Source organism: Enhydra lutris, unplaced genomic scaffold (genome assembly GCF_002288905.1).
Source record: "Enhydra lutris kenyoni isolate GAN:26980312 unplaced genomic scaffold, ASM228890v2 scaffoldscaffold81, whole genome shotgun sequence".
Classification (NCBI taxonomy): domain Eukaryota; kingdom Metazoa; phylum Chordata; class Mammalia; order Carnivora; family Mustelidae; genus Enhydra; species Enhydra lutris.
This window is the reverse complement of record NW_019154165.1, coordinates 200,013-217,577: the sequence shown is the minus strand read 5'-3', so window position 1 is coordinate 217,577 and position 17,565 is coordinate 200,013. Positions and strand designations below refer to the sequence as shown.

Sequence of the window (17,565 nt, the reverse complement as noted above, 5' to 3'; positions counted from 1 at the left end):
AGGTAAGTAGAAGGATGAAAAGTGAAGCCAAACAAAAGTAGAAATCTAGGTGTATTAAATAGGAGTGAGACTTCTGGCAGTGAGAAATATTAAGGAGGATGCTCAACACTACTTTGTATTCTTGCCCAGCAAGGCCATTGCCTTTATGATGCTCCCTTACCATTATGGGGTGAATCATAGTCATTCATCCAGTCGCCAGAGTCCAGCTCATTGTAGTTATCATCATAATCTTCACTGTACAGCTTACCCTCGGGTCCAGGATCCATGAAGCTCAAATGTGTGCAGCAAGATGTTGTTAAAAACTCTGACAATTTACCTGTTTGAATTCTGACAATTACAGGGCAAAGAGAAAACAGAAAGTCAGAGGAAATCATTTTAAAACAACACATTTCAGTGAGAAAAGGGATACCTAGAATGTTTTTGGTTGGGGGACTGCTAATGCTTTTATATATTAGTATAAATTTTGTAAATATAAAATTTTATGCACTCCTCGGCATGGTATAGTATAGGCTGGGATGCTGTGTTAATGAAGACCACAGTTATGGGTTCACAATCTACCAGCAGATCAGTTTTGCTCTCCTTCACTTCCATATACTATGCTGTTAACTATGTTAAATGTCTGGCCAGAATCTCCATTAGCTGCAGAGAAGCTGGGACAGAAGGAAGAGAAATCATCACAAATCCATCACATCATTTAAAAAAAATACTCAAAGATCATTTTGAAATTGAAAGATGATAATTTGAAAATCTTATGAATTATAGAGGATTGTAGGCTATATCCTCCCCTACTTAAAAAACTGATTGCAAAACCCAAAGTGTAAGTTAATAATACTGATTTTCACAAGAACACAGTCTGGCACTGGGCAGAGAACATTATTGCTATGGCTGTCACCAACATCCTGTATCGATTCAGGACAAAATCAACTAAGGAATCTAGCACAAGGACTAAGTCTGGTCGTTTTCTCAAAGGAAGGAACATTGTCCTCCTCTCCATGAAGAGGAGTACTGCACTTCCCACTTCCTTTCACAGACTGGAGGGGCTGTCCTTCTGCCTTCAGCAAGGCAAGCCATGGGTCGCTGTTCAAGCAAAAAACCCACTGAAAGCAGAATTGGTGGACAGACTAAATAAAGGCCATTATTCAAAACAGATGTGAAAAAGAAGAAAAAGAAGCCAGCTTGAAGGGGTTCCCAAAGGCCAGACCTTGGATAATTTGAACACTGAAATAAACAATGACAGAAATGGAGCATAGCATATTGAATAAAATCAGAATCCACGAATCTATGCTACACTAAAACTTCAAAATAAAAGGGGATATTCTAACACATATATATGTACATGATGATAGAGACACAGAATCATCACTTTAAAACCCCATTGGTAATAATGGATTCACCAATGGAAGATAAAACTGGGTAAAGACTATCATAGAAAGGATAGGGAGAAACCTACCAGATACCACTTTAACCAAATTGAAAGACATTCTATATTATAATTGACCTTTCTTTTTCAAAACTGTGTTGAAAACTATCATGAAAGATTCACAAAAGCCTGGGGAACTGTTCTAGGTTAAAAGACATCAAGGAGATATAATAGCCAAACACCAATGTGTGATTTTTGATTGTGTCTCAGAATGGGGAAAAAAGGCTATGGAAAAAATATTGGGAAAATTGGCTAACTGTGAATGTGGACTCTAGATTAGGTAATAAGAGTAATTTATCAATATTAAATTTTGTGAGTATGATGATTATATTGTAGCTATATGTGAAAATATCCTTGTCCTCATAAGACAAACTGAAGTGTTTAGAGTTGAATAGTCATGATGCTTCTGGCTAAATCTCATACTTCAGCAATTAAAGTGTGTGCATGTGTGTATGTGTGTGTGTGTACATTTACACATATGTATCTGTGAGGGGGGGAGAGTAGAGAAGGGAAGGGAGGGAGGAGTAAGAGGAGAGTACGGAAGAGGAGGGAGAGAATGCACAAGTGAGACAGATGTTAACAACACGTAAATCCTGAGGAAGGGTATATGGTGTTCAATACCATTCTTGCACATTTCTGCAAGCTTGAAATTTTTCAGACTAAAAACTTAGAGAAAAGAAAAGCAGCCAGAGTTGAATAGTTCAGTAACTTTTTTGCTTTTGAAAGAATAAATTTTCCAGTCCACTGAATTTATGTGGTTTAGGCAAAGAACAGGATGGGAAACATTCTAAGCCTTCTCTATAACATTAAATTCCTTGATTTGATCTATCAAAAATGAGTTCTTCTAAACTCATAGGATGGGGCTATACTGCACAACTGATGAATAGCTGAACACTGCATCTGAAACTACTGATATACTATGTATTGGCTAATTGAATTTAAATAAATTAAAAAAGACACAGAGAAAGGCACCACAAGTCTACCATTACTATATCCAGCTTCCAAATTTCATTTCATTTCACTGAAAGGTGTGTAGAGGTTACTTACCTTGCTCCACCAAAGTAGCCATCTTGCATTTTTCGGAGTGCCGCTAGGATACTTGAATTCAAGCTGGTTCCATCTTCATCTTGAAATGAAGAGAATTTTATTTTTAAATGATGTTATGTTAATCTCCATATAGTAGTACATCATTAGTTTTTGATGTCGTGTTCCGTGAGTCACTGTTTGCAAATAACACCCAATGCTCCATGTGAAATGAAGAGAATTTTAGAACAATTTTTTTTGCGGTTTTAACTTTGAAATACGGGGAATATTTCAATTATTTCAAACCAACATTCTGGTGGTAATGGTACAGATAAGATGCTCCTCATTGTGTGCCTTGTATTTCAACAATTGATCTGAGAGCTAACAACATGGTAGAATGGGCAAGTGGTGAGGGTGATTACCAACAGACAGAGTACCTCAAAGACTACTTAGCACAGTGCCTGATGGCAGAATACTTAATGGTTACTGAAAGTTGACAATAATAACAACAATAATAACCATTTGTTTAATGTTAGGTGCCAAGCCCTGTGTTAAACATTTTATGTATTATCTCATGTAAACAGACTTGGTTTGTGTATGTGTGTATATGTGTAGGCATACAAAATAAAGAAGGCTAACAATTACCTGACTTTACGTGCAGGGGATCATACAATATCTACTCTTTTGTGATCCATTTTTTTTCTAACTTACCTTTGTAAAAACTAAAAAAGATTCCATAGCAGACATTTAGACTGTTTTTGTATTATAAGCAACACTGTGATGAAGATCACTGTACTTACATCTTTATGCACCTATTCTGTAATTTCCTTAGGATACTTTCTCATAAGTAAAACTGTTAGGACAAAGGGAACACTTACTAAAAATTGTATAGAGACTGTCAAAATTGCCCACTAAAAAAGTTGTGCCAGTTTTATTTCCACCATCGGTATATAAAGCAGCTGTTTTCCCGTATCTTTAATAATGATCTTTTAAATCTTTGTTTACCTGATACTTAAAAGATACTGTTTTAATTTTTTTATTTTATTACTAGTAAGATTGAGCATGTTTTCATGTATATACTGGCTATCTGTATTTCTTTTATGATTTGCCTGTTCATGTCCTTTTCCTTTGCTTCTATTGTTTATCTTTGTGTTAATTGACTTTCAAAGGCTCTTTATGTTTTATGAATATCACCATTTTCTCTGGTATATGTATGGAAACTGCCTACTTTGTTATTTGTCTTTCAACCTCAAACACAGTTCATTTTTGTATAAAAGATTTATTTAAATTTTCATGTTTTGGGGGAATTTGCCAATTTTTTCCTTTTTTTGTGTCTTGCAAAGCATAGTTTTCTTCAGCTCAAGATCACAAAAACATTCTCCCATATTTCCTTGTAATACTTTCAAAGGTTTATTTATTTATTTTTGCTTAGATTTTTAATCTATTTAGAATTTAATTTTGCATAAAATGTAAAGTAGCAGGCCTTAATGAATGATTTTCCCAAATGTATTTATTTATATATTTTTTCTCATGCTTTTATTTAGATTCCAGTTAGTTAACATACAGTGTTAATATTAATTTCAGGCATAGAATTTAGTGATTCAGCACTTCCATACAATACCCAGTGCTCATCATGACAAGTGCCCTCCTTAATCCCCGTCACCTGGGTTAAATAAACCCAGCCCCCCACATCCCTCTGGTAACCATCAGTGTGTTCTCTACAGTTAAGAGTCTGTTTCTTGGATTGCTTCTCTCTCTCTCTCTTTTTCTCCCCTATGCTTGTTTGTTTTGTTTCTTATATTCCACATATGAGAGAAAAATAATATGGTATTTCTCTTTCTCTAACTTATTTCACATAGCATTATATTCTCTAGCACCAACCATGTCCTTCCTTGCAAATGCCAAGATTTCATTCTTTTTGATGACTGAGTAATATTCCTCTATCTATCTATCTATCTATCTATCGATCCATATCTACTACAACTTCTTTATCCATTCATCAGCAGATAGATATTTGGGCTCTTTCCCTAATTTGGCTTTTATTGATAATGTTCTTTGGCCTCTATCTGGATTGTAACCTTTATCATTATTTTAATTAGAGTGGCTGCCTTCTCTCATTTTTAATTTTTTAAAAATCTGATTATTCTTGTACATTTTCTCTTTCATATGAAATTTAGATTCAGTTTGTTCATAAAAATTTGAGTTCTTATTTTGTTTGGAATTGCACTGAATTGATAGATTAATAAGAATTGACATCCTCTCAATATTAACTGTTTCCATCTAGCAACATGGTATGTCTCTCTAGCAATTAAAATCTCCTTTAATGCTCTTCATTAGTTTCATAATTTTTCTCATGATTCTATGCATGTCTCTTATTAAGCTTATTCTTATATGATTTACTTTTCTAGAAAAGTTGTTAATTTAATCTGGATTTACAAAATTAAATTTGATATTCTCAAAATTTTATGATTTTTATAACTATTTTTCTATTTATTTGAAAAAATTGGTACACTTTGGAAATTTAGTGGCACAAGGTATATTAGCATAGCTTGAAGGACATTATACAGTTTTAAAAAAAGGAAATAGGGCAAAGTCCAAGATGCAGAGGAGTCGGTGATCTTAGTCTTGTCTGGTCCCAGGAATTCAGCTAGACAGCTATCAAATCATTTTGAACACCTGTGAATTCAACCAGAGATCTAAGAAAAGAATAGCTGCAACTCTACAAACAGAAAAGTGACCACTTTTCTGCAGGAATGACAAGACAGAAAAACTCACCTAAGAAAAGAGAACAAAAGGCAGTACTGACTGCCAGGGGCCTAATCAGTATGGACATAAGTAAGATGCTGGAACTAGAGTTCAGAGTAATTATTATAAAGATACTAGCTGGGCTTGAAAAAAGTATAGAAGACACTAGAGAATTCTTTTCTGGAGAAAAAGGAGGAATTAAAATCTAATCAAATTGAAATAAAAAAGGCTATTAATGGGATGCAATAAAAAATGGAGTCTCTAACTGCTAGGATGAGACAGAAGAGAGAATTAGTAATATAGAAGATAAAATGATGGACAATAAGTAAGCTGAGAAGAAGAGAGAGAAACAACTACTGGATCATAAGGGGAGAATCTGAGAGATAAGTGATACCATAAAGTGAAACAATATTAGAATAATTGGAATCCCAGAAGAGGCAAGAGAGAGAGAGAGAGGAAGAAGGTACACTGGAGCACATTATAGCAGAGAATTTCCCTAATCTGGGGAAGGAAACAGGCATTCAAGTCCAGGAGGCACAGAGAACCCCCCTCAAAATCAAAAGAAATAGGTGAACACCCTGACATATAATTGTGAAACTTGCAAATCTCAGAGACAAAGAGAAAATCCTGAAAGCAGCTTGGGACAAGAGGTATGTAAGCTACAATGGTAGAAACATTAGATTGGCAGCAGACGTATGCACAGAGACCTGGCAGGCCAGAAAGGACTTGAATGATATATTCAGGGTGTTAAATGAGACAAATATGCAGCCAAGAATACTTTATCCAGCTAGGATGTCATTTAAAATAGAAGGAGAGATAAAAAGCTTCCAGGACAAACAAAAAAACTATATGAATTTGTGATCACTAAACCAGCCCCCGCAAGAAATATTAAAAGGGATCCTTTATGCAAAGAGAGCCCAAAAGTAACACAGACCAGAAAGGAACAGACAAAATATAGAAACAGTGACTTTACAGGTAATACAATGGCATTAAATTCATATCTTTTGATAGCTACTCTGAATGTAAATGGGCTAAATGCCCCAATCAAAAGACAGAATATCAGATTGGATAAAAAGGCAAAACCCACCTACAAGAGACTAGTTTTAGACCCAAAGACATCTCCAGATTGAAAGTGAGGGGCCGGAGAACCATTTATCATGCCGATGGACATCAAAAGAAAGCTGTGGTATAATCAACAACAAGAAATAAAGGGCATCTGAATGGGCAAAGAATTCAAACTTACTCTTTGCAGATGACATGATACTCTATGTGGAAAACCCAAAAGACTCCACCAAAAAATTGTTAGAACTCATACAGGAATTCAGCAATGTGGCAGGATCTAAAATCAATGCACAAAAAGCTTTTGCATTTCTATACACTAGCAATGAATGAGACAGAAGAAAGAAAAATTAAGGAGCTGATCCCATTTACATTTGCACCAAAAACCATAAGATACCTAGGAATAAACCTAAACAAAGAGGCAAAGGATCTGTACTCAGAAAACTATAGAACACTCATGAAAGAAATTGAGGAAGACGCAATGAAATGGAAAAACATTCCATGCCTATGGATTGGAAGAACAAATATTGTGAAAATGTCTATGCTACCTAGAGCAATCTATATATTCAATGCAATCCCTATCAAAATACCATCAACTTTTTTCACAGGGCTGGAACAAACAATCCTAAAATTTGTATGGAACCAGAAAAGTCCCTGAATAGCCAAAGGAATGTTGAAAAAGAAACCCAAAGCTTGTGGCGTCACAATTCCGGACTTCAAGCTCTATTATAAAGCTATAATCATCAAGACAGTATGGTACTGGCATAAAAACAGACACATAGATCAATGGAACAGAATAAAGAGCCCAGAAATGGACCCTCAACTCTATGGTCAACTAATCTTTGACAAAGCAGGGGAGAATATCCAATGGAAAAGAGACAGTCTCTTCAACAAATGGTGTCGGGAAAATTGGACAGTCACATGCAGAAGAATGAAACTGGACCATTTCCTTACACCATACACAAAAATAAAATCAAAATGGATAAAAAACCTCAATGTGAGACAGGAATCCATCAAAATCCTAGAGGAGAACACAGATATCAAACTCTGTGATCTTGGCTGCAGCAACTTCTCACTAGACACATATCCAAAGGCAAGGGAAACAAAGATAAAAATAAACTATTGGGACTTCAAGACAAAAGTCTTTTGCACAGCAAAGGAAACAGTTAACAAAACCTGAAGACAACTGACAGAACGAGAGAAGATGTTTGCAAATGGCATTACAGATAAAGGGCTAATATCCAAATTCTATAAATAACTTGTTAAGCCCAACACCCAAAGGACAAATAATCCAATCAAGAAATGGGCAGAAGACATGAACAGACACTTCTCCAAAGAAGACATGTAAATGGCGAAGAGATACATTAAAAATGCTCAACAACATTCATCATTGGGGAAATAAAAATCAAAACCACAATGAGATACCACCTCACACCAGTCAGAATGGCTAAAATTAACAAGTCAGGAAACAACAGATGTTGGCAAGGATGTGGAAAAAGGGGAACCCTCTTACACTGTTGGTGGGAATGCAAGCTGGTGCAGCCACTCTGGAAAACAGTATGGAGGTTCCTCAAAAAGTTGAAAATAGAGCTACCCGACAACCCATGAATTGTACTACTAGGTATTTACCTACACAAAATACAAATATAGTGATCTGAAGGGGAACCTGCCCCACAATGTTTATAGAAGCAATGTCCACAATAGCCAGACTAAGGAAAGAGCCCAGAGGTCCACTGACAGATGAATGGATAAAGATGTGAGATATATATATATATACACACACACACACACACAATGGAATATTACTCAAGCCATTAGAAAGGATGAATACTTACCATTTACATTGATGTGCATGGAACTTGAGGGTATTATGCTGAGCAAAATAAGTCAAGCAGAGAAAGACAATTATCACACAATCTCACTCATATGTGGAATTTAAGAAACAAAACAGACAATCATAGGGGAAGAGAGGAAAAAATAAAACAAGATGAAATTAGAGAGGAGATAAACCATAAGAGAATCTTAACTATAGGAAACAAACTGAGGACTGCTAGAGGGGAGGAGGGCGGAGGGAGGGATAACTGGGTGATGGACATTAAGGAGGGCATGTGATGTAATGAGCACTAGGTATTAAAAAAGACTAATGAATCACTGACCACTACCTCTGAAACTAGTAAGATATGTTAATTAACTGAATTTAAATAAAAAATTAAAAAAAGAAATTAGGAAAAACTCCCATTTCAAACACTGCAATATGTAATTGTACATGTCCAACCAGACCATTTACCAATATTAGGTCAATAAACTGCTAATATCCATAAAAAGGCAGCTTTATTACTAAAATGTAAGAATTTAAAAGATTGGTATCTAAAAAAAAAGAAATGACAAGAACAAATTGTAATGAAAACCTAGATACACATCTAAAATCAGGGCTTTTTGTTTGGGCCTTCATACTCTTCTCTCCCTCTGCCACATCCTTCTGTATTTCTAGGCCTCATTCCTTGAGGACCCTGTCCACCCACAGGTCTCACACCTCTCTGCCCCAAATGCTAAGTACGTATGTTACTTCCCATCACGGCGCTATTCATGGTGGCTGGATTAGCTTCATAACCTATGCCTCCAGGATTAGCTTCATAACCTATGCCACCACCACCATCTAGAGGCAGAAATTTCTGGGCCCCCAAATCACAGGGCTCTCCTATGTTCTTTGTTTCTCCACCACCCATTCCCATGTCTCCTTTTCTTAGATCCTTGTAGGCCATCTGGCTATAACTTGCTTCTCCTTAGTGTCTCATTTGTTCTTCCATCTCATATCGACCAGTCTTCATCTCTTTTCCCTTCTATGTCAGTCTTTCTCTTGCTTTAATTGCATTTCTTTATTTACATTTCTTGATTGTGAATTTCTTCCATATATCTTAATTCCTCCTGGTGCTCTATAATTACATCTTCAAGTTCACTCTATCATCTCTTTTTGGCTACTGAGCTTATTTAGTGAGTTTTTCATTTTAGTTATTGTCATTTTCAGTTCTAAATCTTTCTTTTGATTTTTTCTATCTTCAATTTCTTTGCTGAGGATTTCTATTTCTTTGCTGAGACTACCCACTTTCAAGTTTCAAGAGGAGTACAGTCATAATTTCTTGTTAAGCTATTTCTATGATGACTCCTTAAAATCTTTGTCACAGTTCCAACATCTATTATTTTGGTTTTGGTGTTCGCTGATCAATTTTTTCTCATTGAAGTTAAGATTTTCTTGGACATTGGTATAAAAGTGATTTCTACTGTATTCTGGAAATATGGGGTATCATCTTATGAGACTTTGGATCTTACTGAATCTTCTGATTCAGCAGGTCTCTTCTGATACTGTGCAGTAGGGAAGGGAGCACTGCCTTGTTACTGACAGTGGGTGTGGAAGGAGGTTCCTCTATTGTTGGGCAAGGATGAAAGTCTAAGCTGCCCACTAGCACTTCTCAGACACTACCCCTAAGGAAGAAAAGGGGTGCTTCTTCACAGCTCTGTGAAGGTAGAAGTCTAGGGTCTCTTTTGGGGACTCAGCCTTTAGTTATAGGAGTGGGGGTGGGGCTGCAGTTTTTTTCTATGGTTTTGACTAGAGGAAGACAGTTACTGTCTGAAGTTTTCTGTCTGACTAGGTTGCCCCTCTCCTGTTACTTTGGCTAGAAGAGAAAGGTTTTTCTTGGGCCTTTTAAAACCTGCACCATTTGGATTTCTGGGATAAAAATTTTTCCAGCATCCAGTCCAGAATATATGAGACAGAATACTCAATGTTGTGTCATTTCTCAGGTGCAAAGTCCCTAGCCAGTCTCCCTTATTTTTTCGGACTTTCAGAGTTTTCTTACATTTTTTCGGACTTTCAGAGTTTTCTTACATTTGTTTTATAAATAATGTCCAGGGTTTTTAACTGTACTTAGCAGGAGAGATAGGGCAAAGTGAGTCTACTACATTTTGTCTGAAAACTGGAACTCCTTTTTTTGCCCCAAAGTGTTTACAGATATGAAAATTTCCAAAGATGACTCCAGTCAAATCTCTTAAGTTTTGATAAGTATTATTTTTTATTTTAGAACACTAATTTCATATTTGATCTCTTTAAGAATCATTTGTAAAAAAAATTAATTTCTTCATGGTCAGATTTTAAAAAATTACTCTTGTGTTAGTTTTATGCCTGTCTGGCCATATCAGCTATATGATTCCTACTTTTTAAAAAATAAACATCCTTTGTGTATTCTTTTTGGATATAGTTTTAAATATACCCATAAATACAAAAATCAGGCTTGTTAACCCTCTATATCTTTAATTATTTTTTTACAATTGATCTGTGACATTCTGATATAAGTATGCTATGGTTTCCCACTATGACTGAACAATGGTTTTATCATATTGTCTTTAAGTTTTCCTAAATATATGCTTTATACACCTCATTGATATTGTATAAATAAAAGTTTAAAACTATTATATCATCTTGTTATACTGTAACTCCCTTTTCGAGTATAGTTGACGCACAATGTTACATTAGTGTCATGTGTACAACTCAGTGATTTGACAAGTTTATACATTATGCTATGTTCACCCCAAGCGTACTTACCATCTGTCCCATTACATTGCTATTGCAATATCATTGTCTGTACCCCTTATGCTGTGCCTTTGATTCCCATGACTTACTCGTTCCATAACTGGAAACCTATATCTCCCTCTCCCTTTCACCCATTTTGTCCAATCCCCCAACCCCCTCCCTTCTGGCAACCATCAGTTTTTAATCAATATTTATAGATCTGATTCTGCTTTTTGTCTCTGTAACTCTTATCAATATAAAATATCCTTCCTGTCCCTTTTACTGACTTGTGTCTTGAATTATATTTACTGTTTTTAATAGTGTTGTCACCAATGCTTTCTTTTTGTTAGCATTTACATGATTTATCTTTACACAGTCTTTTATTTTCTGTTTTTCCCATATAATCTTAGGGATATCTTTTGTAAGTAGCATCTAGGTGGATTTTGGTCTTATATGTATTTTGGAAATCTTTATCATGATAACTAATTCACATTTAAAAAAAAAGATTTTATTTATTTATTTGAGAGAGAGAGAGAGATCACAAGCAGGCAGAGAGGCAGGCAGAGAAAGAGGGGGAAGCAGGCTCCCTGCTGAGCAGAGAGCCCAATGCGGGGCTCAATCCCAGGACCCTGAGATCATGACCTGAGCTGAAGGCAGAGGCTTAATCCACTGAGCCACCCAGGCGCCCCTAACTAATTCATTTTAATGTGATCACTAGCATATTCATTCTCATTTCACCAGCACAAAATTGTCACTGACAAAAACACAGAGCTGTTGGTAATATAGGCTTTGGGGACTGACAGACCTGGTTAGAGGCCTGACTGTTATAAGCTTTGTGACTCTATAAAATGGGGCTGTTAATACTACCTACCTGAATAGAATTGTTGTAGAGATTTCAAAATAATGCATTGAAAGCACTTAGCTCAGTGCCTAGCACAAAGAAAATGATCAAGAAATATTGTAGTTATTACTGCTATTATAACTTCTGTTTTTGTTGTGTGACCAAGTACCAAGTATCAAAACTTTGTGATTTGAATCTATATCTTTAGTTTTATTTTTCTTCCCAAGCTATGGCTGTGTATCTCACCCTACCTGTTAGATATTTCAATTTTGAAATGTCTTTGTCACCATAAATTCCATTTGTCCCTTTACAACTGGCATCTTCCTATAGAATTTCTCTGTTTCTATCAATGGCAGCATTATTGACCTAGTCTCTAAATCTTCACATCACCTTGATTCATATCCCATATCTAGTTAGCCAATGTTTGACTTGCAGGTGTTGTCTAAAATGACTCCCGTATTTTTTCTTTCCCACTCTATTGTTATTACCACCAATCCAACATATCTTCTCATTATCTCAAACCTAGATTATTTTCTCTGATATCAAATTCTCCTCACTACAATGTATACTTTTATCAAATCAATATTCTGTAAACACCACTTTCATCATGTCACTCCTTGCTCAAAAACTTTTGATAATTTCAGACTTCTGAGAAAATCTCATTAGATACCTCAGCTTACTTTCAATGCCTTCACAATCTGACCTCATCTCATCCAATTTTGTTGATAATTATACTCCAACATGCAAAGCCACTCTATGCAGGCTGGCCTCTCCACTGTGCACTCACAAGTCAAACTCATCCCCGTCTTTAGGTCTCATTTATGGTATTTTCCCCTTACCTAAAGTGCCTTTCCTTCTTTGTCCTCCATATGAATTCTACCCATCCCCAAAAGCCTTGATAAGTCCCACCTCAGTCAAGAAATTCTCTTTAACAATGTGACACCTTCACTTTAAAATACTAATCTAGGGGCGCCTGGGTGGCTCAGTGGGTTAAAGCCTCTGCCTTCGGCTCAGGTCATGATCCCAGGGTTCTGGGATAGAGCCCCACATCGGGCTCTCTGCTCAGCAGGGAGCCTGCTTTCCTTCCTCTTTCTGACTGCCTCTCTGTCTACTTGTAACCTCTGTCTGTCAAATAAATAAATAAAATCTTTAAAAAAATAAAATAAAATACTAATCTAATGGTTTGGCACTTCTTTATAAGCTATCTTCAATTGTTTTCTATTATATCTCTGTATCAGCTTTGTCTCTCCAATTAGACTCTATACTTTCTCAAGACAATTCTGGGAACATAGTGTTTATTAATGAGAGACTTGTTAATTGGCTTAAATAAAGAAGAAAGGCAAAAAGAAGAAAGACTACCCTACTTTCTACACTTCTCTGTTTTTGAAGCACTTTAGAGATGTGACCAATATCCCTAATAGTCTGACTGGACATTGAATGATTTATGAGAAGGGATTCTTCTCTAATGAAAAGGAATTCTATGTACTCTGGCAGTACAAACAGGCTTTTGGAAGTGATTGCAAAGACACAGAAAGGAAGCAGAGCTTCAGTATTGGCTCTAGTTCTCCAGGAACTGAGAAAATAATAAATCCTTTCACCTAGTTTCAAATAAGCAATGTCAGGAAGCCCAGCCAATAAAGGAAAGATAAATTGAAGGCCTATTCACTTCTCCCTGTTAAATTTTACTGCTTCAGTTAGGCAAGCCTTGAAAGGATAAGCCTGGGAACTCATCTATAAAATCTTGATGCTCCACTGGAGTAAGACAGATGGAGAATGTATTATTACTATCTTTAAACTGAATTGCATTAATAAAGTTTTGGCAAAATTGACCTAAAAACTGATTAGTGCCCAGGTAGCCCCCAGGTTATTCTGTTACATTTTTTGAATTATAGCCCTCAAACCATCTGGTATATTCTTGTGCACTGGTTCATGTTACATATTTATTTTAAAACATAAGCTCCATGAGAGCAGAAACCTCATCTGCCTTATTCACCCCTTGTATCCCAAGTGCTTAAATAAGTGCCTGGCACAAAATAGGGGCTAATATATAACTATTGAAAGAACAAATGATAATGAGTAGCTCTCCAGTGACTCTAAGTGTTTGAAGGGCTAACCACATGATTTATTCCAAAAATACATTTGTTTCTTGCCTCATACAACCTTACCAAGCATGGTATGTGAGACGGGGAAGGTGATGGTGGGTTGGCCTGTCATCCTCCAGCGGCTACAGAGGTAGGAGAGATCTGTTCTAAGCATTTCTACTATCATCTTGTTGTCCAGAGCCAGGTAGAACTGTTGCTGGTCTACAAACTGAGAAAAAGAAGAAAAATGACAGCTCAGAATAATTTGCTCTTACAACTGTCCAGTAATATTTTAAAGTACTCACATATTCACAGGGCTATAAAACATGTCACAGAGGCAACAATATCCTCAACTTTAGTGCCTCGTTCTTTCCAAAGAATCTGATAGTCCATTGGTCCATATAACAGTTTTTGGCATTTTTACAGTGTAGTTTACAAAGTGTTTTTGAGTACAAAATTTTAGTTCATTATATAACAAATGAGTCAGGGCTTATCTTTTAATAGATGAAAATAAGGCCAAGTGACATTAAATGGATTAACAAAGTCACATGGCTAGCAAAGAGCAAGGCCAGAAATATGATCTGTAGTCCATTACTCTTCTGTCTATACCTCAGCAGCACAATTTCAGATTTATGATGACAAATGGGGAGCTTCAGCTTTCTGTCCAGAAAATAGTTTCTTCTCCTATACACACATATAATTTGGCTTATTGATGTAATGTGGCTAATAAATATCAGGCCAACAATGCGTATAATCTTGGCTAAAACAGTACTGACATTTTTGTTTGGATAATTTCCAGGCATGTAAAAAGGGCTCCTGCCCTAAACAAAGAGAACACATAATTCAGTAGCTAAATAAAAAAGATTATATTTTGTTAATAAAGGGCAAATACAGTCTGAATTTTTAACATTTAAAAGGAGCAATTTTTAAAGTACTCCAACATTTATAAAATCCCTAGTCACTGTTTCTGCAACACCCAGGACTACTCTTGGTAGCCATAATCACCTGGCATTATTTGGTGCTACAACTCCAATTCAGTCCAACTCAACAAATAGTTATTAAGCAACTTAATATGGGCAAGGCCCCATGAATCTTAATACTTGTTCTAACTCTAATAAATATTTTATTTCTGTAATGTTTTTGTTTCACTTCCATTCATCTCAATTCATACTAAAGCTCATTCCACCCACCTGTGGAGTAAAGGTGAAGATAGTTTTCCGAATGTCATAGAGTTTTGAAGTTCCAAGGACTCCCATATGCCTGTATGGTCGTCCACTGAGTTTCATTCTACTGTTGCATCCTGAGATTGAATTGAGAAATGCTCAAGATCTTTCTAGGGCACAAATCCAATCAACAAACAGGGTTTTTTTTGGTATTAGGTTTAGACTTTCTGATTGAACAAACTAAGTTTTGTGTCTTAAAGTTAGTATCCATGTCATGTACAAGGCCATACAAAGCACTTTCTAAGAGAAAGAGTATGCAATTATCTCTGTTCTTAAAGGAATTTATGCTCTTATAAAGAAGTCACATAGTCTTATATATGAGAGAAAAGAATGCACATGAAAATTAATAGTTCTATGAATGATAGAATTCTATTACTGATATTTACATGCTGAATTTCCTTAAGTTCCACAAAAACTTGCAAAAGCCATACTATCAAATATTAATGTAAACTATGCTTCAATAAAGCTAAACAAAACCTCATCAACTTAAAGATGGCATACTAAACTGAAAAATGGAAATGATTTTATCTTGATCTCCTTTAATTGCATAGTACTGACATGCTTTAATTCAGTGAACAACACATCTTATCCAAATAAGTAAAAGTATTTAATATGATTATGTTTCATAGGAAATTTTGTGGAAGGAAACTTATACACAGAGTAAAATTCACTTCGCAGAGGAACATTTCTGAAAGCTTAAGAAAGGGAACACATGAACTATCAGACAGCTACAAAAGACATAATTTTAATGAAAAGTTAAATGGAATGTGTTCATGTGTCTAAATATTATGTATGTGTGTACATATGTACACACACACACACACACACACACACCTTATTTCCCTGAGTATGTCTTCTTTTTTATAGTTTAGCATTAGAATCTGAAATTAGAATCTATCTGATAATTAATGTTTATGTTACATGTAGTTGAATTTCTTGTCTTTCAAAAGGCAATTATTACATCAATACCTCTTATAATGAAGAAATACTTCATTTATTCACACTTTTTCCCCTTTTATAACACAGGATATGTTGTATAACATAGGAGAGTACTATACACAAAGAGCTTGTTCTCAAACTCTTTTTCCCCAAAATATATATTGAATATCATTTCATGTTAGTACTGACAGAACTTTATCACTTTTTTTTTATTGGAACACATTTTTCTTGAGGATTTTATTATTGCCCCTGCTTTATCCTAAGTATGAAACTTATCAAAGATGCACATTTTTAGTGTTGCTTCACTTTTAGGGACAGAGCCAGAGAGCTGTAAATGCCTTGGTCATATTCCAGGGTCCACTCTGGAAAGCACACATTTTACCTTAGATTGATATCACAATCAGGTTTATCCACTGCTCCCTTCTATTTTGTTTCTTTTTTTATTGTAGTAAAATATATATAACATAATATTTACCATTTTAACCATTTTTATTTTTTTTAAATAAATCTGTTTATTTGAGAAAGAGAGAGAGAGAGAGAGAGTGAGCATCAGCAGGGGGAGGGGCAAAGGGAGAAGCAGACTCCCCACTGAGCAGGAAGCCTGACACAGGGCTCAGTCCCAGGACCCTGCAATCATGACCTGAGCCCAAGGCAGATGCTTTAACCAACTGAGCCATCCAGGTGCTCCATTTTAATCATTTTTAATAAGTGGCATTAAGTACATTCACAATGTTGTACAACTATCACAACCACCCAACTTTAGAACTTCTCCATCTTCCCAAACTGAAACCGTATCCATTAAACAATAACTCCCCATGTTCTCTTCTTGCCAGTCCCTGGCAATCACCATTCTTTCTGTATCTATAAATTTGCCTTCTCTTGGTACCTCATATATGTGGAATCATGTAATATTTGTCTTTTTGTGACTGGTTTATTCCACTTAGGATAATATCTTCAAGGTTCATCCATTTTGTACTATGTGTCAGAATTTAATTCTTTTTCAAGGCTGAAAAATTTTTCATTGTATGTGCATACCATGTTATGTTGATCTTTTCATTCATCACTGGACACTAGAGTATTTTTTTGGGTAATTTCTTATAGTATAATATACATGAAGTTAAGTATATAAATCTTAAATTTAAAAATTAATGAATTTTTACATAGTAAGCACACAACACAAATCAAGATATGGAATTAAAGAGGGAGACAAACCATGAGAGACTCTGGACTCCAGGAACCAAACTGAAGTTTACAGAAGGGAGAGGGTGGAGGGATGGGGTAACTGGGCAGTGGGTATTAAAGAGGGCACATGCGGTGATGAGCACTGGGTGTTATATGCAACCGTGAATCATTGAACACTACATCAAAAACTGATGTTGTACTACATGTTGGCTAATTGAACTTTAAAAAAAAAAAGAATATGGAACATTATCAGCACTATGGGAAGCCTCCCTTGTGCCCCTTTCCCGTTATTAACATCCCCCAGCTCCCAAAGTTAACCACATTCAAACATCAATCACCATAAATAAGTAGGTACATTTATTAGCTTTATATTAATAAAATAATAAAATATGTACTTTTTTGCAATCTGGTTTCTTTCACTCAACATTTTATCTATGAGATTCATTCATATTGGTGTATGTAAAACTGATTCACTTGTTTTCATTGCT

At 35.6% G+C, this 17,565-nt stretch overlaps 1 protein-coding gene across 8 annotated transcripts in view; it reads right to left on the bottom strand.

Moving 5' to 3' along the window:
- LOC111160989 (phosphorylase kinase regulatory subunit alpha 1) overlaps window positions 1-17,565 on the bottom strand; it is a 139,710-nt gene that overhangs the window by 35,851 nt on the left and 86,294 nt on the right. For all 8 annotated transcript variants that reach the window (XM_022524407.1, XM_022524414.1, XM_022524408.1 and 5 more), the window contains 4 exons: window positions 14,924-15,033; window positions 13,818-13,962; window positions 2,468-2,546; window positions 161-327 (listed from right to left, as the gene is read on the bottom strand). In XM_022524407.1, the coding sequence (XP_022380115.1) occupies window positions 161-327; window positions 2,468-2,546; window positions 13,818-13,962; window positions 14,924-15,033 (501 nt within the window). The remainder of the gene's footprint in view (window positions 1-160; window positions 328-2,467; window positions 2,547-13,817; window positions 13,963-14,923; window positions 15,034-17,565) is intronic.